This window comes from Gasterosteus aculeatus, chromosome 17 (assembly GCF_964276395.1).
Source record: "Gasterosteus aculeatus chromosome 17, fGasAcu3.hap1.1, whole genome shotgun sequence".
In the NCBI taxonomy this organism is placed as follows: Eukaryota; Metazoa; Chordata; class Actinopteri; order Perciformes; family Gasterosteidae; genus Gasterosteus; species Gasterosteus aculeatus.
This window is the reverse complement of record NC_135705.1, coordinates 15,845,794-15,872,328: the sequence shown is the minus strand read 5'-3', so window position 1 is coordinate 15,872,328 and position 26,535 is coordinate 15,845,794. Positions and strand designations below refer to the sequence as shown.

The window sequence follows — 26,535 nt, the reverse complement described above, 5'->3', positions numbered from 1 at the left end:
TTTCTGCACGTTCCTCCGTGGCTTTCTCATGAAAGAAGAACATACAAAGGAGGCATGATGAGTTGATTTAAAAGGATAAATATACAAAACAAAACCCTTTCCCAACTACGTTGGTCAACACTGGTCATCCTCACAAAAAGTGTCTTTGAGAAATTATGAGAGAAACGTTTTGAATTTACCCAAACATGCATGATTATTTCTTCATAGGAGAACGCAAACGAAAGATTCTCTGTAGCAGAGAGTCAGACAGGGTGGTGGTGTCAGACCAGAGATGTCATGGGACAGCCAGGCCTGCTGTCATCACTGAGCCCTGCAACACTGAATGTGAACTAAGGTTTGTATTACCAGTGGCCTTTTTCAACCATTAGATTACTTTCTTGTTACTTGGTCATTTACAAACACGATTTTCTCTATCACCCGCGATGAAGGTGGGATGTGGCTCGTAAGAGCGAGTGCACAGCCCAGTGTGGCCTGGGATACCGTACCCTGGAAATATACTGTGCCAAAATCAACCGCGCAGACGGTAAAACCCAGAAGGTTGATGACCGCTACTGTAGCAATCAGCACAAACCTGATGACAAGGAAGGTTGCCATGGAGACTGTAACACAGGTGGCTGGGAGTACTCACCTTGGTCAGAGGTGAGACTGTCGCAAGGAAGCGAGGGGTTTGTGCGTGAGCATAATCCAGATGTTTGTCAAATTCCTTCCTGCGGTTGCGTGTTTACGGAGGCTGAAGTTCCAAACGTTTGTGCCGCAGTGTTCCAAGAGCTGTGGCGGGGGCACTCGCCGCCGAGGGGCAGGCTGTCGAAAGGCAGCCGAGGCTGGTGGCGACGAGAGCAAATGCAGTCAAAGGGACAAGACGACCGTCCAACCCTGCAATGAATTCCTCTGTCCACAATGGAAGACCGGTGACTGGTCTGAGGTCAGTTCCGCTTCTATTGTATTCTCTTTGCCCCCAGAGGACGACCAGTCCAATATTTAATGGTCAAATTTAGGATCTGACATTTTTATTACATCCTGACCTGCGATTAATAAATAAAATGCTTTGCCAAAATAAGATAAAATAATCTGTGGCTGAGGGTGGTCAGGATCGTCCAATGAAATCATCAGGTGTAATTATTGGACGAGAGGAGAAATGAATAATACATATTGGCATATTATGACATATTAGGGTCTACGGAGTAGGGTTTAGTCAATGTAAAGAGAAACAGAGTAAATACTGTAGTTTTCAGCCAGCAGTGATCTGGGTCAACTGTAGATTCCCAGTGTTGGTTGTGCCTGTCTCAGCTTTGGGGAGTTACTTCCCTCCTTCCACCATAGTGAGTGTTGGGAAATAACTGATTGCAGGGTAAGATTGTATTTAACTGCTGCACAGTTTACACATAGAGAAAGGAGCTTGAAAAGCTTTGGGTTGCATTCCAGGAGTATTTCAGTTCTCCTCTGTGGTGCTAGTAAATACAAAAACCTACATGCAATGTTTACATATGCACTGTGAGACATAAATAGACACTCCGGCATGGTCTTCTGGTTCCTTCCAACTGCAAATAGTTTAGTAATTCGCATATCCTGCATTCAACACCACCAGCTGATCTTCCTCTGCTGGGAACTGAGGTCCGGCAGGCTCAGCGACTGGTAACCACCACTGTCCGTGTTATGAAGTGCACAAATATCTGTCTTTACAACCGGAAATATTTTACTTTCAGTGCCTTGTGACATGCGGGAAAGGCTATAAGCACCGTCAGACGTGGTGTCAGTTTGGCGAGGACCGTTTAGATGACCGCTTTTGTGGCTCATCGAAGCCGGAGTCGGCGCAGACGTGCCAGCAGCAGGAGTGCGCCTCTTGGCAGGTCGGCCCGTGGAGACAGGTGAGTGTTAACAGTGGTCTGTTCAAGGTTGTCCAAAAATGGATCATTTGGGATCCAAACACATGTTTTCAGCACAGTTTATGCGGATGTAAGGGTATAGCGGATGCAGATATCAAGGGATACACGTACTTAATGTGTGGGATTAGATTCAAAATGTATATTCTAGAACAAGCGAAACAGAAGATCGCTCTGTATGGTTTATATGATTGGAACTTGAACCGGAAAGTCTTTAAGTGAAATCAGGTTTTCTTTTCTGAGATTGGCCCGTTGCCCTCATCAAATACAATAATCTGAATGCGGTACATCTGTGCTCAATGTGTTTTTTTTCCAAGGCATTGAAGAGACTATTCCAGATATCCTGATCCACAGTTCACATATAGAAGTCTAATCCGTTGATGAGTCCATCGTTCACTGTTACTGTTACTTCACTGGTGATTCTCCCCGGTGTAAACCAGGAGAAGACGTGAATACATTAAGGTCATCACATAGTCCCCACTGTCCCCTTTCTCTCGCCTCTTTAGACACCGGGCAAATATGCAAAAGCTACGGTTGATGTAGGCAGGCGCGTACTCCTACAAAGCATTATATAGTGTTATGCATACAGTATATAATGTCTGTGTTTGCAGCCTCGGTCTCATTTGTGTGTGTGCACATTGAGCTGAACACAAAAAATGTGAGATATTTGTGTGCCCCCCCCCACCCCCATCAGAGGATGTGCGCACGTTAAGGTATATTTGAAGTTGTTTAATGGAGCGTTGTCCGATAGTAGTTGAAGGTGCCGCCACACAAGTTTGACCTTGTTTCATTGGAGGCAGTGAGGCAGAAGGGAGAGTGGGGCGGTTCCCCATCTGACTGGTTACAGTGGAAAAAGGACAAGTGCAATGTATATTAGCAGAGGTTACTTTTGTATTTGATCTTTGAAACTTGTGTCTGGTTGAAATTTGGATCCAAGGATGTTTGTCGGGGAAGTGGCGGGGTAAAGGATTTTTATTTGCTTACCCCGGTTGACAGTTTTTATTTGTTAGCGTGTGGGAGTGTTTGGCCTCAGTTGAACTGTCAGATCTTTGTTTGCTTTCCTCGCCTATTTCTCCGTTTTCTCTTTGGCTCGCTTTTGCTAATTTTCCCCTCCCACTTATTTTTTTTTCCCTCTTTGAACCCAGTGCACTACCTCATGTGGACCAGGCTACCAGATGCGAGCGGTGAAGTGTGTAGTTGCCTCTTATGGTGCCGTCACTGACACTGAATGTAATGCCGCCACCCGGCCCACCGACACGCAGGTAAAGAGGCCTTTAGCTTCCTTCTTTCCGTGTATGTTTTCTTACATCTTCACTTTACTTCTCTTAAATGCACAAAATCTCTTCATCTGTTCCTCACTGTGGGTTTGTTCATACTGTGAGGAGAGAGGGGGGGGGGGGGGGGGATCCTCGTTCCTGCCCCCTTAAAATACACACAGACATACACTCACACACACACATTTCATTTCCACCTGGTCTCAATAAAGCTATGTTTTCTGATCTAGTCTAGAGGCAAGAACAGAGGGGGAGGTTACACAGGACTCACTATCGCTTAAATAGAGACACGCAAACTCTCCACAAAGGAAAGCCAAATTGTTTTGGGATAAGAATACTTCATTATTTAAATGACGACTGGCCGAGTACATTTGCCAGTTTGTCTATTTAATAAAATTGTAAATCTTGCCAATGCCTTCACTTGACTTTAACTGCACACCTACATAGTTTGTAATTCATTTAATGGATGTTCTTCAAATTACTAATATGTCAAGCAGACTATGAAAAATGTCCTCTAGCGGTGAAAGTGCTTAGGTTTAGGTTTATAGTTAGAAGACGAGCATGCAGGCTCAGTGTGAAGCCCCCCTGCCCCCCTTGTGGTCGACTCTTAATTCCGGTGCCTGGGCCAACAGAGCTAGTGACCCTGAAGCAGACGCGCAAACTCGCTGTGATTATAAACCAGCCAGCCATGAGGTGGGCCACCAGCCGCCAGTCCCGCCAGCCACCAAGCAGGGCTTAGAAAAAGAAGCGTGGATGGATGGAGGGCGGTCTGAGCACAAGGAGCACAGAGTTGGAAGCGAGTGATGCTGCACTCGATGCTTGTGCACAGATTGGAAAAAGGATGACTGTGTAATAGAAAATCATCCATAAAAGTCCTAAAGCTGTAATATACCCGCATACACACTATCCGTTGATCTCTCCAAATGATATTTAACACAGGAGGTGTTGGTAGAGCTTCTCTAAACGCTGTTTGCCTACGTCCGGAGGTGCCTTGTGGAATGTGGAGCCTGCTCGGGGCCTATGCGACCTGACTAAAGCTGTCATTCCTAGAGATTTGGGGTCAGAGGGCACCGGAGGGCATGGTGGGGGGGGGGGGGGGGGGGGAAGAGGAAAGGGCCGGAGGTGAGGGACAAGGGGGTGGATTAGGGGTGGAGTTTACAACCACGCCAGCGTGGGCATTGGAGCCCTGAATACCACTCCACTATGACCTGTTATGACAGGGATCAGGGCTTTATGCTGAGTGGCTTACTGCCACCATCCATAGTTTTAACTGACGGTGCGGACCCTGTTAATGTTGTTTTGGTAAGGTGGGACGAAAGGGTTGATGGGAAACACAGCTACTCTTAAGGGCTGAACGGAAGACTTTTCTTTACTGACTGTTTAATCGCACGCCAGATGAGATATCTCTGACATTCATGGTATTTTGTGGCCGGGGACAGATGTTGTTACAGTATATTCATTTTGTTAACCACCGCATGAATGTGGTGCATGTGTCCCTCCTTCAACAGGACTGTGAACTGGCCCAGTGTCCAAGCGAGCGCGCTGTCCCTCCCCACCAGGGCCTCAAAACCCAATGGAGGTTTGGCTCTTGGACCCCGGTGGGTGGTTTTGTCACATCTTCAATATCTTTCTTTTTGTTGGTTTACGACTTTTTAAACCTTATCTCCCCGTCCACAACAGTGTAGCGCCAGCTGTGGCAAAGGGACACGAATGCGCTACGTGAGTTGTCGTGACAACCAGGGCGGTGTAGCAGAGGAGTCGGCGTGTGCCCACCTACCGAAACCCCCTGCCAGAGAGGTGTGCTCGGTGGTGGCCTGTGGACAGTGGAAAGTGCTGGAATGGACAGCGGTAAGAAAACCACCTGTGATCATGTATTCAACTGTAACTCTCACAGTAAATTACAGTTTAATGTTGCTGCAGCTAAATTCACATGAGCTCACCAAATGTTGTCGTGGACCCGGATACGTAGACATCTGGAAGGATGTTTTTCTAGCTGTTCTAAATAATTTTATGCTGATAGACAACACTTTTGATTAGTACAGATTGTGTGCCGTCATTGCGCTCTGATGTTTTTTTCTTATCCTATTTCAATACACTCCACATTTTTCTCCATCCATATGGACAACCAGTGCCAGCACACATTATGTGGATGATTGTGAGCAAAGATGGGGAGAAAGGGCTGGAACTGGAAAGTGTGTATCAAGGCCTGGAGGTGGGACGGAATAAGCCTAGAGAAGAAATGAGATTGTGTGTGTGTCTGTGTGTGTGTGAGAGTGAATGAGAGTGAGAGTGAGATAATTTCATTGAGGCAAAGGTTTCTGTAACAGGGGGAACCGAGGGGCTGGAATGAGGGAATCGTGTCTTGTTTACAGATGTTTCTCATCAGTCAGAGAGAGATGCAGTGGAGCCAGACTGCAAGTCTGCTCACCATACACACACACACACACACACACTAACACACACATATTTACCACCAGGCCAAAGACACTCATTGACCCCCCGAACAGGAAATAATTCATCCACTTGCCAAATGAAGTTTTTTTCACAGGCCTATTCCAGATTTAGTTACCCAAAGCCAAATCGCCTTCTTTGTCCTGCAGTGACACTCCAATGTGTAATTTTGTTATTGTTCTTGGTGTGTGTGTGTGTGTGTGTGTGTGTTTTTAGTGCTCAGTTACCTGTGGTCAGGGAAAGACCACACGGCAGGTAGTGTGTATCAACTTCAGTGACCAAGAAGTGAATACTAGTGAGTGTGACCCAGACGATCGTCCTCCCATAGAGCAGGACTGTGCTATGTCTCAATGCCTGTCCCGCTCCAGTGAATCTCGACCTTACCCGTCCTCACCGAATGGCAGCACCAGGAACAACCTGCCACGCAGCCAATCCCACCAATGGCGGACTGGACCCTGGGGCGCGGTAAGGCATTTCACACACAGCAACATCGCATCGCAAGAGGTCAACAAACCAATCATCTGGGGCCTGACATCTAAAATGCTGTACTTAGTCGTGTTCAAGCAAACCCTGGAACATAACAATTGAAGTCCAGAGAAGATCCTGGCATGTAAGAAGATGTGATATGTAAAAAAACTGTTTTGGGAAAATGTGCTAATTCCCTTTTTTTCTGTTGCCAAGAGTTGGATGAGAAGCTAGATGCCGCTGTCATGTTTGTACAGTTGATATGATGCTACAGGTATTAGATTAAGTAGATAAGATATTGACAATCAGATTAATTTGTGAGCTCTGCATGTTCTTGTCAGTCGATTTAGTCACTTTGGACAAGCTAACTGTTGTAATAAGCTAAAAGAACCTGCTTCCATACAGACACGAGAGTGGGATAGAACTACATCACAGAAATACGTACATGAATCATCATACAAAGTGGCCTAGTGGTCAGAGCTGTCATCGTCTTGTCACAACATTTTCATTATCACACTCCTTGTATGTATCACCGATACCAAACAGTTACAAAAACGTACATACTTAAAATACATTGAACCTTCTTTTTTGAATTTCAACATAATTCGAACGTAAACTATTTCCAATCCCGGGTGAACCCCAAATTGCTCCAGAAGCTGTTGTTCTGATCCGTGAAGGAGTGTCAATTCACCAGTGGTCCGTTGCCATGTGTGTGTCCGTTTACTATTGCCAATAATAGTTCGTAAACTAATGAATTACTCCCTGCCACGCATTTTGTAACAGAACAAACAAAAGCTCATGACATGGGAGTCAGGTCGTCAGGCCCTGCTCTCTTTTCTTTTAAGACAAGGCTTAAACGGATCCGAGAGCCACAGGCTGCCCACGATGGATCTACTTCTTTGTATTGTTTTTATTACTGTTGGTGATACTTTCTATCCAAAAATACCTTTGACCTTACTATAATTCTGGGAAGACATTGAAGCTATTTCTGGTGCGTCTTCCTGCCTCCGTCCTGAGGATAAAGCCGGTGACGCGGCCATTAATTGTACATGAAATCCAGCTCAGGCCCTTTTCTTAACTTGAGAATGGGGCCTTTGTGGTCCCACGATATAAGCCTCATAATGATGATTTATTACATGTACTATTTGCAATAACAAACTCATACATACAGAAATATTGCTTGTGTGTGTTTGTATGTCATCACGTCTCGTGATTAAGAGCATTATATCACCCATATGGGACTTATTTACACCTATTAGTGTGAGGCATCTATATGACACGGCGCACTCTCCCCTCTGTGTCCAACAGTGCTCCAGCACGTGTGCAGGAGGTTTCCAGCGGCGCGTAGTAGTGTGCCAGGACGAGAACGGCTACCCCGCCAACAGCTGTGAGGATCGCAGCCGGCCCAACGAGCAGCGCTCGTGTGAGTCAGGGCCGTGTCCGCAATGGATCTATGGCAACTGGGGGGAGGTAAGAGAGACGCTACTCCACTGTTCTTTAAAGCTTGCCACGTTTCCTTTACCAGACACTGGTCTAAACCGCAAAACTCGAGTGTTGTTCGCGAACCGGGATGGAGCCGCAGATGTTCATCTGTGTTTGATTCCTTTCATTGCGTCGCATTGAAGAGGTTTTTTTAAACGGCCGTTGTTTTTTTCCTTCATATTCAAAAACCTTTCGACCCATACCTATGCTGTAAAACACCCCCCTCCCCCCCTCTCTCCCCCTGCCTTCTATCAGTGCACCAAGCCATGTGGAGGCGGGATAAAGACGAGGCTGGTGGTGTGCCAGCGTCCAAACGGCGAGCGCTTCAACGACCTGAGCTGCGAGATTCACGACAAGCCGCCGGATCGCGAGCAGTGCAATACTCAGCCGTGCCCGTCTAGCCCCAACTGGAGCACAGACCCATGGAGCTCGGTACGCTCATAAAAAAACACTCTATGCCTTGTTGTTTCAACCTCTCGTTTTTTTTGCCTGTATTCTTACTCTTTTAAAAAAAATCAGTCTCGAACAGACTTTTGTGCTTCTTTCCCTGGAAGAATTACACTCTTGCTTCTTCACTCTTACCTTTAACCTCCTCCACTTACCGCTCCCTCTCTGGTGCCTGCGATTGGTCAACGTTTCTTCAAGACATTCGGAAAACTACATTTCTGTTGCGCTTAAATGGCAAAGATTCGCTCACTTGTAATATGCCAAAACAGTACTGTAAAAATACTCTAATGACAGCTGCGACCACAAGGACATTTCCATCAGTCCCAGTTACCATCATTTGTTGTTGAGCCTTGTAATAGTATATAGAAAAATTCAGGTTCACTTTGTATCACAATCAAGATAGTTTTGTAATATATTGTTTTTAAAGATAATTTATTAAGATATTTTTTTCCTTTTTATCTTTTGTATATAGCATTAACTTTTAAAGGTGATTTATTTTGTGTCTAAGCTCTTTGTATTCACACATTTAGCCAATCTTTGTTCATATGCAAATACTGATGAATGTTTTTGTATATCAGGAATATACAGTACGTTGCCTTGTTCTTTTATTATCCAAAGAATGGCCCATAACATCCAAATATGTGGTGCTACACAATGTAGTCTGTGTTCTGTTATAAACTGTAAAAGCACCACCTTACATAGGACGGTATTTGGGCTGTGTACTATATATACATCTTTGTACTATACATCTTTGAAATGGCTGTTGTATCAAGAATTCAATTTGTCTCAAGGCACATGTGTTTTTTTTAGAGAAGCTACTAATATTATTTAGACACTTTATTTTACAGTTTATGTATTTACCCTTCGCTATTACGTTGCCCCAAAACAACATGAACGCGTGAATACGGTTACTCAAAAGTTCCTGAAACGTCCAGTATCAACAGCTAACAGCAGCCAGCAGCACTGTAAAATAAAATGTCTCACTGAGTTTGTGGTAATTAGTACTAATAGCCATTGTATTCCAGTTTGGCAGAGGGTTTTGACCCAGATTTCCTTAGTGTGGCCAAAACAACAGGTTCAAAGCTCTCTGCTTCAAAGGTGCTTGATATGAGTGTATTTATATTATGTTAGTTAATGTTATCTTTGTACAGTAAGTACTAAGAGTTGCTAAACATGCTATGCTCAACAATACCTCATCTGGAACAGAACACGACTCCACTAGCCATTAAACCAACCTACTCTACAGCGGCGCTTTGGCCCAAACAAGGGAGATATAGGATCATCGGAAATGAAGCATCATATTTTTGGTCGGTTAGGTGTTTTTTCTCGGCAAGTTACTATTTGATGCTGCTGCATTTTTCTGTACTCTTTATTTCTTTCCATGAGCAGTTGATGGATTAATTAAAGTGTATCACGGATTTATTGAATCAATGCTGAATTGTTCGAATGTCAACCTGCTCAACCTTTTAGGGGAACGAGTTGTTCAAATGTTGTTCTTTGAACACGTCGTATCTGTGACCACAGGGGAAGTTAATAGTGTTTTGTATCCACCGCTCTTACTCGGAGCCAACCCAATGTGTCTACCTCAGTCTTTGTTATGATTGCCCCCCTGCCCGTATGTTACTCTCTCTTGCACTGGAGGGATTGTGGCTGGCTGCGGTTAAGCAAGAGTCGTTTGCGACCAGCCAGTCCAGTTGATGTACCCAAACACAGATCCGGGGTGTGTGTGTCCTCTGCCACCTTGCAACACTTAACTACCCGGTTGAGTGAAGACTGATCCCGAATCTGTGGTTTAAGGGTAACTTCTGCCTGCAGCCCACCCAGTTTGACTCCTACTGGTCGTAAATGTCTGTACTGACATTACACCTTATTTTAAGGGCCTGTTAACACAGCAGTGAGTACCTTTTATTTCTTTTACTACACCTATTCTACTAGTGAGAACAATGGCTTATAATTACTCCCATGTGTGTGATTGTAAGGCAGCAGTGAAAGTACACACAGCACATCTCTCTGCTCTTTAGTTTGATTTTTTTCTCCCCTGGTTTGACTCCATGTGGTCAACGTCTTGGTGCAGACAGCAGTACAGAAACACCGAACAACAGGCTCTTAAAATAAGAATATTGTATGTCTCTTATTCACAAATGGCAGTATTAGTTTGTCTTTCAAGCAGATTTATGTATATTTATGTAATTACATGTATTTATTGTTACTTCATATAATGTTATGTCAATATTTAATTTTTTTTATGGATTTGTTGAATTTCTGTTCATTTCCAGAAAAGGTTACGATTAAAGTGAAATAGAGGTACTATCAAAGGCTTTTTTCATTCTTATCATAGATATATATTTTGCTAATGCTTTAGATTGCAACATACAGCGTAGATATTCACAGTTTATGGTGTAATCGTTTCTAAAAAACCCTGTACCATTACAGGGAGCAAGATTTGACAATAGGAAACAAGTGGTGTAATCCTGGATAATTATTCCACCATGAATAGTGCTGAGTTACGTGGTAGCCTGTGAATCTACTGGGACCTGTTTAAAAATCGACCTTACAGCACAAATTACATATGTGGGTCCACAGTAATACTAACTTAAAACTATTTACACTAAACTGACCTGCCATAATACCACAAGAAAATACGTTTCTACTTTCATAAGTTCCCAGATTGTGATGTCTTGATTTGCCTTAACTTACTGTCTCGTTCACTTGTATCAACATATAATGTACTAGTATACAATTTACACTGTAAATGTGGAACAATCATGTTTTGGGCTTGAATCAAAAGCATTATCAACATGTTTTTGCCATGCAGTGTGCTCACTGCAAACAACGTAAAGGGAATAACGCACTTGCAATCTACACGGACTGATTGTACAAAAACAGAAAAAAAAAAACTGAAGCAAGTACCAACCTCGAGGAGCATTCATTACGCCAGTAGCTTTACTGCTTGCATCATCGTAATCCTGCTGCCAAGCATTTACCTCAAGATTAACGGCTCCTGCTTTATGGCAATTACAGTGTTTGTGGATAAGAAGGTGTCCTGTGTTATTCAGTGTTTTACCTTTAACTTCATCAAAAAGATTTAAAAAAAGACAGGCCAAGCGGCCCCCCTCCCTGTCCCCATCCCCCCCGCCCCGCCCGTCCATTCAACTGGGTGTTTTTCCTGAATGAAAACGCACAAATCACTGAGCAATATCCATGTTATTTCAAGCGGTCAGGGCCTCTGCTGACCTCTTTTATTGTCAGTGTCAGAAGTTCAAAGCCCGGCCCATCAATGTAAATCTTCTTCCAATGGGTGACAGTGCCGTAGTTTACCTCCCACTTCATTTACTGTGTTCGTGCACTCTGAATGCCTACCCCGGCTTTTTTTTTTTCTTTTTCGGGGGCGCATGGTGCTTCGCTGTGAAGCTGCAGTGCCCTTCGCCCCTCTGTCAGGCCCCTCTACTCTGGCCGAATGCAAGTTGATGACAGTGTGCCGACATGGGAGGGGACGGGGGGAGGGAAAGGGGGAGGGGGCAGTGACAGTGACTCGAATGAAGGGACCCGTCAGCGAGACAATGCAGTGGTGAACTGTTTGGGTCATGGGTCGTGTTTGATCTCGGGAGGGGCCCCATCCCGGATCATCGCATCAGCACGGACTTCTTGGAAACTGGTTTGATCCCAGGGGGGGCCGGGAAAAAAAAGAGTTGAGTAGGATTCCCAAACACTATGCTGACATTGATAAGTGGTGTATTTAGGGGGCGTTTCATTTCACGTGGTGCTTACCCATGCTTTGCTTGTCTGGATCTGCAGACCCGATTTAAAACACGCATTTTATATGCGTTTTGGAAATCAACCTTAGAACTTTGAAAGGCAGTTGAAACTCGTGGTTGAAACCTTAAATTCCACGCAGCTCTATGGGTGATACGGTTTGATATCAGACAGAGATCTTGATTTAACTTGGTTTATTTGATTCATTACTTTGGCATGAGGACTAAAAGAGTCAGGGATCAAACTACAAACCCTGTGATAAAAGGATCACCTGCTCTACCCTGTGCAAAATAAAACATGATGATTGTTTGACGATGAAGCAGAAAATGCTCATTTGTGGGGAATTGCGGGTGTGTACTGCATAGGGGGATCGTGTACTGATACACGGGGGTTTCACTTGAACTTTGTTCTGATTCTAAAGGAATTCTGAACAGCGGGAAAGCCCTCGTCAAAAAAGTACATAAACCTTTGTGAGGAATGACTTGGTGTTTGAACATAACAGTCTGGGAGACAGATGCAAATGATGACTTGGACCTTCTAGCTTCTCCTACTTACACTCCCCAGTTCATTTTACGTATATATGTGACCTTATATTAGGTTAATTTCAGCCGATAACATTAAAAATAGAATCTCGGTCAGGTACAGGAGAGCTGTCAGTAACTTGTTACATCCATCTACTGGTGTGCTGTGATTCAACATGGGAAGTGCTCTCCAAAACGTCAGTTATTATCCACATATAACGGACACAATTGATTGGACTCTTACTTTATTTCTTCCAACAGAATTGGAAATGTTTGGGTTGCCCATATTTAACAATGGGGAACAAGAATGTTAATAACCCCTCCTCTCGTGAGCCTTCCTCCCCCCTGAATGAGGTGAGAGGTCGCAGCATACAGTCCCTCGCTGGTCAGGACAGCAGCACACACTGCGCCGCTTACTCATTCAACTCGGAGCCTGTTGCTTCCCATCCATCCTCACATGCAACGCCCCCTGGGATCATCCAAGCACAGCCCAGCCCTTGTAACATTACAGTATGTGTGTGTGTGTGTGTGTGTGTGTGTGTGTGTGTGTGTGCGGGGCTGCTTGTCACACCAGGTTAAACTCCCAGTAGTTCTGTAAACCCGGAAGTGAAACAAACTTCTGCCGGGTTGATGAGGACGCTTTGCTATTGGACTAGTTAACCACGTGCAACTCGAGCTCCTATCAATTTCTTTGGGGCGGGGACTGTTTTTTGTCAAAAACAAGCCACGTGTTTATTAATTTACCCATGCAGATTATGATTTATTTAATCAGACTTCTTTCCAGTTATTTGTCTTCTATATCTCAGTAATGCAATTTCACCAAAAAAACTGAATTTCACTGCGATGACGTGTGCACCTTTTTTGCAGTTGCTCTTTAAACACAAAACATACCTTTTGATTTCAATTCCACTTGTTTTTGTCCTTTGACATCTTGCAGTGCTCTGCCTCCTGTGGAAGAGGGTTCAAGTCGCGTAAGGTGGTCTGTGCGAGCGGGTCAGGCCGCCCCGTCCCAGAGGAAAACTGCCAGCATCTGTCTCCTAAACCCCGCAGGCAGAAGCGCTGCAAAGGGGGCCGATGTCCCAAGTGGAAGACTGGCAACTGGGGAGAGGTTAGGACTCTTTGACTGTGCAATAACAAAAAACACCTCCACCACTCTGGTTCTCACGCCACCACACATGTAAGCTCTCTCTTTCCACTTCAACACTTACCAGCTTGCTGCAGACATCTGCAGCAAGCCTGACTGTTTTTATGCAGCATGCCAGGCCGCTAACTAAGGCAGCGTGCTTTTACACACCGCATGGTGGTTTTCAGCACAGACCCCGGGCAGCTGTTTTGAGGTGGTGCATGCTGGGGACTTCACAGTTTTGAAGTTTGAAAGCAGGATGGAGGTGCACTCCTCTCCCTTTATCCTCCCTTTAACTGTTGCATTTCCCACTGCTCACCTTTCAGATTGCTTCACTTTACCCTCCATCTTGTGCCTCCCCAATGGGAACCACATGTTAGTGTTTTTCCTTGAATGCCCCACTAAACATGCCAGACGCACTCACAATGTGCACCTGGAGTCTGGAGCCTCTCCACTTTTTCTTCTCTCTTGCTCGTTTTTTTTTTTTCACGCTGTCTTTTTCCGATCCTCTTTCTCTGAACTGACGCCACAGGCCAAAGAGTCCAAGCACAGAACCACATCTGACACACGTCAAAGAGGATGTGCGCTGGCTCTAAACAGCTGCAGGGCAGCACAGAGCATTGCTCCACACAGTGAAGCGTGGTTAGCCAGGATGAAGCACGCAGCGTAGTGGTTCAACGACAAATAATACACAATGAAATACGTTTTGTTGTGTCACATACGAATGGACATGTCGGTATATCTAGATACTGTAATTGTATAAACTCAGGAACCTCAGCTCAATCTTTGATCATATGTTCATCACTTGTTGCTCCCATAACCTGCAAAACATATGACCACATTTGATGCTGTTCTCAGTCATGTACAAATAACCAGAAACTCAAAGATTGTGATTCCACCCGCAAAAGGACCCTCCTAAAACAAGGTATCAGTTGACATCAGTACATAGCATGCCATGCATTAGCCCCACGAAAACAACTAGGTTGCTCAGGATCATCCCTTGAAAGGAGACACAAAACAGTTACAGTTAAATGTTGCCTCCAAATTCATGAAAACAAAGTATTAAGCAGCAAAAGGAAAATGTTGAAATATCCCTGCGACAAGACATGCGGTTGAAGATGAGATGAGAAATGAGAGGACGTCATTGCTTATAAAACGTGACTTTGTTCCTGGTCATTTGGTCAATGGAATAGAAAAACCAAGCAGATTATCATTCTTTGTGTTTTTCTGCGGAAATGTATGAAAACACAAAACCATCCACTTCTCAGGTTTGCTCTTGAATACTTCCCATTTCTGTAAAATAAAAAAAGAGAAACATCAGTTACAAACACCTTAAATAGGAACATGCGGGTGTTGCTGCAGCTATTTAGTCGTAACATTATTTCCCTGATAATCCTGTGTAATGAATTATGTCACTTCAATATGAGTTAGAATACCAATGTCTAATTCTTAGAAAATTAAAACATTAAAACATCCATTTCCATATTAGCCACACCTAGACCGAAACAACGATTAAGGAACTTATATCAATAGCCACAATACTTTCCAATTTATTTCCTTACAGATACTATTGTCAATTTCCTTACACATAATATCCTATTGCTATCCAACAAATGAGAAATAACTTTCACTAGTGGAGCTCACGAGGATATATCTCGATAAACATGAGTATAAGTCGATCATCTGATATGCAGTGAAACAATAAACTCTCACTGAGCCGGTTAGTACTTTATATATTGTTATATTAGTACTCATCTGACCTGCGTGCAGTGTTCGGCGTCGTGCGGCGACGGCCTGCAGCGCCGCGAGGTGCTCTGCCCGGCCGGAGGCCGCCGGATCCCGCCGGAGGCCGGCTGTCCCCAGCGCTCCCGGCCGGCGTCCAGCCGCAGCTGCCGGGTGGCCGAATGCCCCTCTCGTCGGTCCCAATGGAGAGAAGGAGACTGGCGGACGGTAAGCTGCGGCGACCCGCGTGCTACGGAGAGAAAAAAACCCGGGTCCTCCGTCTCCGCCGGGCGGGGATGAATCTGCTCAGTCATGTCTAATGAGTCAGGAGGCCACAAGGGAGGAGGGGAGGAGAGGAGAGGAGCGGAGGAGAGGAGGGGAGGAGAGGAGCTGCTGCTACATGGCCCCTAAATCAGACGATTCTTTCAGGCAGCCCGAGGCTCCTGTGTGAAAGGGTTCATTCCTGACAAAACGCCAATTGGCAAGTTAGCTTCTTCTTCGTTTTTAGAGATAGTTTAAACATCTAAAAAGTGAATGTAAGTAGGCTAAGAGTAAACAAACGCACCACTGTAATCTAAACATCTACTGACCTTCGACCTGTCAAACACATGAACACACACTGCTTTCTGCCAACTTTGCAAGAGAGATCAATCTCTCACAAGAAATAACTGCATTATAAAACCATCCGACTTGTGTGAAGTGGTCCAGTGAAACAGAGTACAGCCGTGTAGGACTTTTGTTTCATTTAAATTTTCTTAATACCTAATTGATTTTGAAAATGTGTATAGTATTGTAATCTATCTATTATCTGCACCCCACTCAAAGGTAAAGAGTCTTGCAGTTTTAATTATGATGGACAAATACCTGCTGACCAACGTTGAGCTATTTCCAATAGTAGATCCTTGTTGAGAGTTGGGAATATTAGTACATGCAGCTGCAGCAGGACGTTTTCCTTGTGTTCAAGGGATCCGGGTCACTGAGCTGCATGAATAGTGTCCTCGAGAAGCAGAGTCTGATTCATCTGGGGAGGTGTTTGGAGCTCTCTGCCTGGGTGTTCCAATTAGCAGCTGGCAGTGATTACAACAGCTCACGTGCACGACGTGACATGCCTCTAATGTTGGATACGCTCTTCTCACTGTGGAGTCAATCCTTAGATTGTTTATAAGAAACGTTTACAGTTTACAGTGATGTCACCTGTTGGTTTGTGGACTGCAGATCTTTGGAGCCTCGAGTTAAGCATTTTTTGGTTGTTGCAAGCAGAAGGGTGGACGACGACGTGGAAATAAGAACAACTGAAATTAAATCTCACTGTAAAAGAGCGTAAACTTGTAAGTCGAAAACGGCTTTATCTTATATTTTACTTTAAATGGGACAAACCTGTTTTGACATCTTTACACTGTAGTGCTACGGGGCGAATGCACTGCTTCACACAAAGACACAGATCTCAAACCTCAGCGTCCCTTCCCCCTGTTTGCTGCTGGATAGAAGTGAATACAGTAGTTGGGTCCATTCTATTATGTCGTAATGTTTTGTCTAACACCATTCAGCAAGATTTTCCATTTGCCGTTTTCTTGTGTCCGTTACAGTGCAGCAAGTCGTGTGGAGCGGGTCACCGGCGACGGGCCTTGCAGTGTGTGGACCACAACCAGCAGCAGGTCCATGAGATGTACTGCGTGAACCAGATCAGACCTCCAGACCTGGAGAGCTGTAACACCCACTCCTGTGAATCGACCTGGATCACTGGGGAATGGACGGAGGTGAGAACCAGAGAAGCAGTGACGTATTCCCACCACAGACCATTGAGATCTCAATTGTTTCCTATGCACAGTAAACGCGTTACTCTTTGAAAAAGATTGTACACGTGAAATCTCCCGCGTTTCCTGCGTGAAGTACAGTTGTTATTTCCTGCCGGTGATTTCTCCTCTCCTCCAGTGCTCAGCCAGCTGTGGACAGGGCTACCGCCAGCGTCCGATCTCCTGCAGCGAGGTGCCTGTGGAGAATGACAACTATGAGTATGGCCATCAGTCCTTGTCTAACTGCCAAGGGACCCCCCCCGAGATCTACATGCCTTGTAATCTGGACCCGTGCCCGGCGCCACAGGAGTGGAAGGTTGGAATCTGGGGACCGGTGAGCGAGTCCATATTCTTAATGTTGTCCAGTCATGGACATCAGTGTGACGTCCAGGCCGAGCATGCACGTGTGTGGTCGGATGCCACTATAATAAACGGAAGTCAGACAAACACTTCTTAGTGTAATTGTGACTAATTCTAACTAATTGTATTGGCAGTTACATAGTGCATGTAGTTATATATTATAATATTTATCAAAATGAAATGAAGAGACCATCTCCCTGCGTTTGGCTGGCGACCAATCCAGAGTTTACCTCGGCCTCTCACCCAAAGTTGGCTGGGATTGAACGACTGTCCTCCACAAGTGTGATGTGGTTCTCCTCCTGCCCTTCAGTGTTCGGTGAGCTGTGGGGACGGAGTGATGGAGAGGACGGTGCAGTGTTGGCCAGCAGATGGTCGGCCAAGAAACAGGTGTTCTCGAGACACAATGCCAGAGACCAGAGAAGTCTGCAGAAACCCAAACTGTGAGTACTGCGAGGCTAACGGGCTCCCTGAATGTACCCATTATTCAGCATGGCTCGTCTTCATCATCTCGGCCTGTAGTGAAAAATTCATTTTGCGAGGCGATCAGTTAAGATTCACTGTCTTTACTGCACTTTGGTTGAGATCACTGAGTGAGTAAATGTGTGTTTGTACACTGCACACGTGTGCATAAACCCCAACTTGCTGTTCTAATTGAATTGCTGGCATAATGAACCTGTTTCTTTTCTACCTCTTTTGTGTCTCCAAGGCCATTTTCCTTCTAGCTGTCAAGAAGTCCAGAGGATGAATGGCCCGCTCCCAGACAACGAACACTTTGTCAATATTCAAGGAAAGGCACTCAAGGTAAGATTAAATTGACCTCATTAGGGCACAAAGAAGACATCCGGTTTTATGTCTTCTATTCTATTCCGTTTCCTCCGCTCCTCACTGACATTTTTCTTCCCGTTTCTAATCTGCATTTCTAATCTTCATTTCTGTTGTTTATTTAACATCCCACCGCCTCCACCCCATTGGTTTCTTACTTATCAAGGGCGACTGTGGGTGAGTGGGGAGCACGGTCATCCTCCAATCAGAGGGTTGTGGGTTTGATCCCAGGCCCGGCTAACCCGCATGTCGTTGTGTCCTTGGGCAAGACACTTAACCCAACATTGCACCTGTAGCTGCGACTACAGTGTGTGAATGGTAGTTACTGATGGCAGGTGTCACTGTGTATGGTTCTCCTGTCATCAGTGTATGAATGGGTGTGAATGGGTGAATGATGTCGTGTAGTGTTAAAAGTGCTTTGAGTGGTCAGAAGACTAGAAAAGCGCTATACAAGTACAGGCCATTTACCATTTACTTATCCTCTCTCTGGACACAACCTCTCCCTGTCCTCCACCTTCTCCGCACTCTTTCACCTCAGGTCTACTGTGCAGGAATGCAGACAGAGACTCCACAGGAGTACATCACCTTGACAACGGGAGACGGGGAGAACTTTTCAGAGATCTTTGGCTTCAGGTAAACAGCCCCCAGGATAACAACGGGAATAGTCTCTTTCATTATAAACATCCAGCTGACTTCTGGCAGTGTTTCTTTTGGTCTGTAAATGAAGAAATTCCTCAGTAGCGTCGTTGTTGAGCGAAGGTATTTTTGTGTGTGTTTGTGTGTGTTTCCTAGACTCAATGACCCCACCCAGTGTCCAGCCAACGACTCCAGAAGAGAGGACTGTGACTGTCGGCGAGACTACACCGCCGCCGGCTTCTCCACCTTCTCCAAAGTCCGCCTGGACCTCAGCAAGATGAACATCATTAGTGAGTGGCTTTCTCACACACGCACGCACACACACACACACACACACACACACATAAACAAAGGATACAGCAGCATCCTGTGCCAGCGGTAACTCTACATTACTCTCAAATAAGAACTTCCTTTACTGTTTAATTATGTCCATGCGGACAGGGGTTAAATGGGCTCAAGATGTCAAGATTACAAGGCTTGAGGGAATTAAACGGGACTGCTGTAAGTGGATGAAATTATACTGATATTGCCATTAGGCTGACCCCAAAACTAAGGCCTGATTTACACCAGTTAAAGAACACAAGTTAAGATGACTGATGTTTGTTTCTAGTTATAAAAGTTCAGGTCCGAGCGCGATATTTGTCACATGGTGCTTGATTGGTTCATCTTGTTACTTAGCTACAGATTGGCGGTTCGCCGTCACCGTGGAGGGGAAGAGTGTTCCATTTGCTACTGCCGGAGACTGCTACAGCGCCGCGCCTTGTCCACAGGTGAGAGCAACAGCAGCTGTTAATTAAATGACCGGGGTGGAAATTAATCAAACCATCGCCGCTGCAGACTGTAGGCTTTGTCTTACTAGGTGGTGTTACCAACAACATAATCGATAGCTCAGTTCTTTGTTGTGGCAGAACTACATTTGATCTTTCTCTCTGCCTCTTCTTTCAGGGGCGGTTCAGGATCAACCTCTCGGGAACAGGTTTTAAAGTGGCTGAGGACTCTTCGTGGATTTCCCAGGGCAACCATGCAGTGGCTGATATACGGAAATCACAGGTATTGGCAATGCGTTACATAGAAAAGGCTTTCCGAGTGCCCCCTCCTGCCCCTCTCGCCTCTTTAATGCTAAAAAGTCTCCTATCCATCCATTGTCAGCCGGTGCGCCGTGTGCACTAGAGGCTGTTTAAGTAAAGCCAGGTTGTAAGAGCGGGACTTGGAGATCACTCAAACCGCTCTCTGCTCGCTGTGGCTTTCGTGTCGTGGGATCGTGCTTTCCTTTTTGTTTCTTGATGTTTGGACAAACGTCCAACTGTCGTGATTGCCAAATGTAATCATGGGGACAACCTAACTGGTGGACCTCAGTCTCTGTGTGCCTTTTGAAAAGAGAAAGCTAATTTTAGAGCCAACTAAACAACCCTGGCACAAAAAAAATCTTTCAAAGGGATGTTTTATGTTTTACACTGACAGTTCATATGAGGGCTTCAACCAAAAATGGACACAGTACACAGGAAAATGCATGCAAGCTGCGATCCTGAAACAAATATAATATGTACTGTATGTATGTATTTTGTAAGATTCTTTATTGGCACGATTATATCACAGCAGAGCAGCTGATGTTATTCCTCTCGTGTTCACAGGATGGCAGCAGGGTGTCAGGAATGTGCGGAGGCTACTGCGGTAAATGTGCGCCGTCCTCTGGCTCCAGTCTGCCTGTAACCGTGGAGTAGATCTGATACCAGCAAACAGGTGCGGGATGCATTATAACCATGACAACCATGCATTTCAATTATAAAAGTCACAATCTGTTATAATGAGCTTAAACTTGCTGCAACCAAACTCCCAAACAGAAGAACGACTATTAGATGTAACTTGACATATGTGTGTTGTTCATATTTTTAATACTCTTAAGTGGTAGTCTCTAGCAGTAATATTTGTAAATAAAGAAATCAACCAGGCTTATACTTTTAATCTTTAAAAGAACCAACATTTAAATCATGTACATATAACTGATAACTGACGCATATGCTTAAAAAGGACTGATACTGTGTAACTCCAGCTGGCTAAATATCAGGTTTTTCATATTACGAAACTGTAGTCTTCATTTCATCTTCACTTGTGTGTTTAGGTTAACTGAGTTTTGATGTGTTTTTTCTCAGCAACTATTTCCGTTCATGTTCAGCACTCGTCTTCATCTCATTGTGTCAAGACGACCCTCCTCATCTTTAACTCACATGTGTGTATAATAGTGTAAATGAATATGTGTAAGTATTGTATATAGCAGGTTAAAATGTCTTATTTATTGTACTCTCTCTGTTCATTTTTGTGTTGTAATATAACTGGTTTTGTTGTACAGCAGTTGCACAGCTGCCATTTATCCCATCATTTGCTAGAATGTACCTTCCAATTTGGATATTTGCCATTTGGAAAATGCAGGACTGACGCTCCACAGTGCGCGTGTTACAGCCATGTGTTTCTTTGTTTAGATCCATCCATTAAGTTGATGTACTCCAATAATATCAATCTTTCAGTGCGGTGTCTCCAACCTTTATCCCTTCAGGCAACACAATATGACACACATGTAGCATGTACCTTTGGGTAACATGACGGTTTAGTTCATTTTCAGATGTTACCAGTAGGTCCAGCGATCCTTCCACTTCGAAAGGAAATTGTTGCTGAACGTCCACTCACTGGGTTGCTGTACTCTGTGGCAGTCTGCAACATGCAGCGGCTCACTCGCCAGCACACTGCTCTTCCCGCTACTTTTCAGGTATTATAGTTAAATAAAAATTGTATTAGAAAGCAGGTAGTATGATGTGGTCAGGCTGCCCCACCTGCATCCCTCCAGCAGCAAGTCTTGGTCCGGTTGGACAGGAGGGAGAAGAGCAATAATCTATGACACGCAGCCAGGTGTTGCTGCCCAGACAACAACTCCTGCATGTGGAGAGCACAGCTGTATCGTTACTGTCATTTGAAGTAGTTTTAAAGGATTTGAAAAGCCAATTGGGGGGAAACGTCAATTCAGAGCTGGGAAAGAGGTGAGACGTTCAGCCAAACTCACCAGTAACACAAACCCAGCGGAACACACTAAGTGTTACAGGAGCTGTGGAGATTACGCTGCTAGACATCAGAGAAAAGCAAATTCCTCTCTGTTGGTGCATATCTCTCAGGTAGCGAGCAGTGACCAGGGAGAGCCATTAGCCCTGAGCTTTCACGGGCAGACAGGTTATCTTATCTGGAGGAACTTGAAAGAAAGACCTCAGGCCAATATAATTCCAGTAGATACTCCAGAGAGGTAATGCACTGTTTTGGCCCCAGAGACGCCTCTCAAACTGCTGAGCCCACGGGCCCTGCAGCCTGATTTCTGCCCAGATGCTGCCTGTAAACCATTGCCGCCTGGTACCTCACATTCCTCCCTCCGCCTTTGTTTTCTAAGTCCATCCAAACGGTTCCTACCGATACGCTATTGTTGAAAACATTCTGACGTGTGGTTTTTGTGACAATATCAGGGTACTTTTTGTCTACATGTATGTTTTGTATGTCTTTAACCAGATGTATTCAATTTTGTAAGTGTTTTCTTCCCATGACCACATAGAAGAAAATACAAAAGAATATCCTTTCTTCAAACCTCAACCATGTGTATGCTGGGTATGCAGGCGTATACTTAGGGAAAGGGAATGTCAATCTGTCCCTGTAACAAATAATTTCCATAGACACAGGAAAGTAAACATTTTGTGATGTTGCTAACAGTTTTTTTGAATGTCAGAATTGGGTTCGGTCCATAGTTCTCAGGTGTCATAAATGAAGGGATTATTTTGATATTTTATTATATTTTTTCATTGTGTTTAAAATGTATCATTCAAGTTTTACAGTAAAGGTTCATTAGATATGCTTTATTTTAAATGCAAATATTTATTTGACCTTATTTTTATGTGAATGTATATACACTTTGACCATGAATGACTATGAATTACCTTTCCATATTGACATAAACTGAAATGTCCGGCAACACATTTCCTGTTTTGTGATTTTATTATTATTATTAAAGTTATTTATGTTGTATCTGGATAAATTGTGTAACCCGAGTTCAGTGCTGCCATATGAAAAGATCTATAAGATCAAATAATCAACTATAAGAAGGAAATAAATAAATGATATATTCCACGCCCGCCTATCTGCTGCTAACACTAATATTTAGCTTTTACTCCACTTTGTGTTGAAGCTTCATCCCACAACATTGCAACGGTTGCATTAATGATTTGATCAAAAAACTTTCGCTCCATCGCGCTGCTGCTTTATTATACGATTACACACCGTCCAACATCATAACAGTCAGGCTTGTGACCTGACAGGTGTGTTTATTGGATCTAATCTACACTGTCTATGTGCATAGCAGTGAATTATCAGGCCATCTACCAGATGTCAACACTGGTCTTTCCAAATCATTTTAAAAAATTGCATAGCAAAACAACATTTTTCACAATACATAAACACAAACAGGGAACGACCTTTGGCTTCTGCCTCGCATAAAAGACCTTTCCTCAGCTCTGTAAATGCAGCTATTTCATCTAATGGGACCAGTAGATTATGGTGTATAATGTTAGCAAACTTCCCTTTCTCCGGCCTTATTGTCGTTGCGGGCTTCATTCTGCAGTTGAGGCGGCAACGGCCGCTGTTCAACAAAAGTTAGTTGGTGCAGCTTTATCTGTGAAATATTGGTTTTACTGAAAGTAACTTCTTGTCATTTTAGGTTGGGAATAAAATCCTACAGTTGACTCCACCGCACAATGAATATGCATCGAAGGTGCTCTGATAGTCTTATTTACCCATGCTGACATGCTTACGCGTCCTTACTTCAAGTGAAGGAGCTCGAGTACCTCAAGGTCTTGTTGATGAGTGAGTGGGAGATGGAGTGTGAGTTTGTGTGGGCGGTATCGCACTCGCTTAACCGCACCGTTGTGACAAAACAACAACGGGATAACGGGGTTGAAGATGACATGGCATGCTTGTATGATTTATAATTCATGCTGTTTAGGCATGCTCAGATCAGGCTCAGCAGAATAGGAGCCATCACTCAATTCTGTGATTAATAAGAGAAGCAGGCTTGATTAGCGGAGGGCTTGTCAAAACTCAACCTAACCTCAAGTTATTTTTGAAAAAAGAGTTTGTAGAAGGACTCTCTGTGCTTTTCACAGATGAAAGCTTTGACATCCTCTATATAGGGTAGCTTGATGATTGCAACTTGTCAGCAGGTTTATATTACATCAGATATATTTTATAGAGAAACAACATACTTCTTCCAAAAAGCTGCATCACCATTGAAAGTTATAATGACTTCCTGCATTCATGCGGAACGCGGGTTTGACATTACAAAGATAAATGACTTGGAGCTTTAGACGCTGTATCGCTCCACGTTTTCCGCTGCATATCTGATCAAAACAAAAAGTGGCACCTGCACTTACTCAAATGTACCATAGCTTGTAGGATGTATTCATGTTTTCCATTGCGAGGTATAATGGGTACAATGGCTTGAAAAAAATCAGACACATCTGATTTTTAGTGCAGTTACTGAGGGAGAGTCAGTGCACTTTGTCTACTATGATTGGAATCATCAGTGCCTCATAATCAGCGAGAGTCAAGGAGGAAAATACATGTCGAATAGATTTAGAAGTACCCTTAGCGTGTATTTGACATCCTCGTGAGTTTGTGTGGTTGTCCAGGGTTTCCTTCTCCATGTTGAGGGTGAACTTTGCAGAGAAAGTGTTGCTTAATCCATTTTTCCTGAATGCTTTAAACAATTCGAGAGGTGGCTGTTGTCTCTGAAATGTTGTTAAATGTGAGGAAGCGAGTTCAGAGGTGCATATCTGTGAAAAGAGTCTCCCAGTCCTTCCCACAAGGATTAGAGTAGTGACCTAAGCAGCTGGAGGCTTCAGGCTGTTCTAGACACTTCTAAATGTCGTGTCTGCCACCTTGCAAGCAGCCGCCCGTTGAAGCCAAATCAGCCCTGACAGTTCACAGGCAAGATAGTTGAGATAATGCGAGGTAGAATGCATGGCATCAGAAATCCGAGATTAAGAAGATTGCGGTTTTCCTCAATGCTGGAAGGAAAAAAACCCGAGGACTGCACAACCAAAAAAGGAGAATTTTCTCCTGATGGCGTGCAATCTGTTTTTGAATCTGCTAAAAGTGTTTAGGCTCTTAACTTAATAGTTAATGGGGAAGTTTTAAAGACATGAGTCCCCCCGGTTGGCTCCCTCTGCCATCATTATCATCATCATCATTCCTCAAGATAATCTAGGATGGCCTGGAACCGCGGCTCAGAGTTGTACAGTTAATGCCCATATGAACAATGAGCAAAAAATGTGCATAACCAGAATCAATATGTGTTTATCTGAATGTGGAACGGCTGCAGTTATCTTCTGTTCACTCCTCTCTTTTTATCTCACTTTTTTCTTACTTTATCCGCCACTGTCTCAGGGTTACTGGTCCATCGAATGACAACCTGCTTCTTCTCCGTGTCAACTCAATTCCGTACAGAATCATTTTAACACTGTAGCACCTGCCACTGTCTTTCTGTATTTACTGTTTTTTTTCCTTGTTCCAAAGCACTGTCCTTGTGCTTTTGATGGATTGACAGATAGAGGCTGATAATACTGTATCCACTTCTCATACCAAAACATCCTCTTTCATATGATGGGAAAGATAAACATTTTATTCCAAAATATTCTTATTAAAGAACCACATGAATAGGTTTGACAATAGTTAGTAGTTAAGCTGATCCATAGTGGTTTTAAAGCAGCCGTAATGCTTATTTTCATGTAAGCTATGCCACACATTACTACTTGCATGTGAAGTAGTGAATGCCTACTTTGCTGTGGGTGTGTAAATGAGCAACTATTTACTGTTTGTGAATGTATGAAGCAATAATGTGTTTCAATAATGTTGTTTCTGCTGCACCTCAGTGCTCACAAATGTGTTTTTTTCAATTTGCCTTTTACAAATTACATGATACAATTGAAAGTACCAGAAGATGCAGAATGGAGATTGTTGGCACTGAGAGACTTTCACATCGCCTCTTAACTTCCTTTAGTCCAGGATTTATTGTCATTTCAAGCTTTGTGTTTACGTGACTAGAAACCCTTTCTGTATTTGCAGAATAAATAAGATAGGTATTAAAAAACACTTTAATATCTGGTACATCAGAGCATTCTTTCTGCATGTTATTGACACTCGTGCCTATACTTGCCTTTATCTACACTCCAAGTATCTCCTAGTACACAGTTGTTTAAACAGAATAAATCAAAACCTCTATTCATCTCACAAGAAACCATCTGGCATGTACCGGTGGTCTGACAGTTGCCTCTTCAGCAAGTGCACACTATTCATCACCAGAAAAAAAGGCTTCAGCAGCGCAGCCTCAGTGTGAAAGCGCTGTGACTCACCGGTGTTCTTTAAACAAGATGTGCTTAAACTATATTATCCTTTCGAGTCACAGATTCTGCTCACGGTTCTGCTCTATTGTGCAGCTCTGTCCTCCTCTTTAAAGTTTACGTAGGCCCAATACTGTGGCTGGATGCCAGGAACAGATTGCTGACACAACTTCTTTTCTTTTGTCTTCATACATGAATGACACTAAGACAGCATGAAACGTATTGGCATTGGTCTAACAGCATTCATTAGAAATGGAACAGTGAATAGAATAGCAGTATTTTTTTCCATTTAACTGAATCTTTTGTCTCAATGAAATTGGCCTCGTGGCCTTGGCATTATAAGGAATAATAAGAAAATGATTAAAGGGAAAATAGGGTGTTTGAA

The 26,535-nt window shown here is 43.9% G+C and overlaps 1 protein-coding gene across 2 annotated transcripts in view; it reads left to right on the top strand.

Moving 5' to 3' along the window:
- adamts9 (ADAM metallopeptidase with thrombospondin type 1 motif, 9) overlaps nucleotides 1–22,782 on the top strand; it is a 36,586-nt gene extending 13,804 nt beyond the window's left edge. The window contains exons 19-40 of one of the 2 annotated variants that reach the window (XM_040202908.2): nucleotides 208–334; nucleotides 429–639; nucleotides 758–922; nucleotides 1,704–1,865; nucleotides 3,026–3,142; nucleotides 4,663–4,752; nucleotides 4,835–5,002; nucleotides 5,822–6,070; nucleotides 7,379–7,540; nucleotides 7,808–7,984; nucleotides 13,211–13,381; nucleotides 15,167–15,346; nucleotides 16,705–16,875; nucleotides 17,051–17,245; nucleotides 17,582–17,711; nucleotides 17,978–18,072; nucleotides 18,632–18,726; nucleotides 18,886–19,019; nucleotides 19,408–19,499; nucleotides 19,675–19,779; nucleotides 20,361–20,469; nucleotides 20,880–22,782. In XM_040202908.2, coding sequence (XP_040058842.2) covers nucleotides 208–334; nucleotides 429–639; nucleotides 758–922; nucleotides 1,704–1,865; nucleotides 3,026–3,142; nucleotides 4,663–4,752; nucleotides 4,835–5,002; nucleotides 5,822–6,070; nucleotides 7,379–7,540; nucleotides 7,808–7,984; nucleotides 13,211–13,381; nucleotides 15,167–15,346; nucleotides 16,705–16,875; nucleotides 17,051–17,245; nucleotides 17,582–17,711; nucleotides 17,978–18,072; nucleotides 18,632–18,726; nucleotides 18,886–19,019; nucleotides 19,408–19,499; nucleotides 19,675–19,779; nucleotides 20,361–20,450 — 3,086 coding nt within the window. In that variant the 3' untranslated portion in view covers nucleotides 20,451–20,469; nucleotides 20,880–22,782. Of the gene's footprint in view, nucleotides 1–207; nucleotides 335–428; nucleotides 640–757; nucleotides 923–1,703; nucleotides 1,866–3,025; nucleotides 3,143–4,662; nucleotides 4,753–4,834; nucleotides 5,003–5,821; nucleotides 6,071–7,378; nucleotides 7,541–7,807; nucleotides 7,985–13,210; nucleotides 13,382–15,166; nucleotides 15,347–16,704; nucleotides 16,876–17,050; nucleotides 17,246–17,581; nucleotides 17,712–17,977; nucleotides 18,073–18,631; nucleotides 18,727–18,885; nucleotides 19,020–19,407; nucleotides 19,500–19,674; nucleotides 19,780–20,360 lie in introns of both variants that reach the window. The other variant, XM_078091567.1, reaches the window with a different exon arrangement.
- Nucleotides 22,783–26,535: the final 3,753 nt, after the last annotated feature.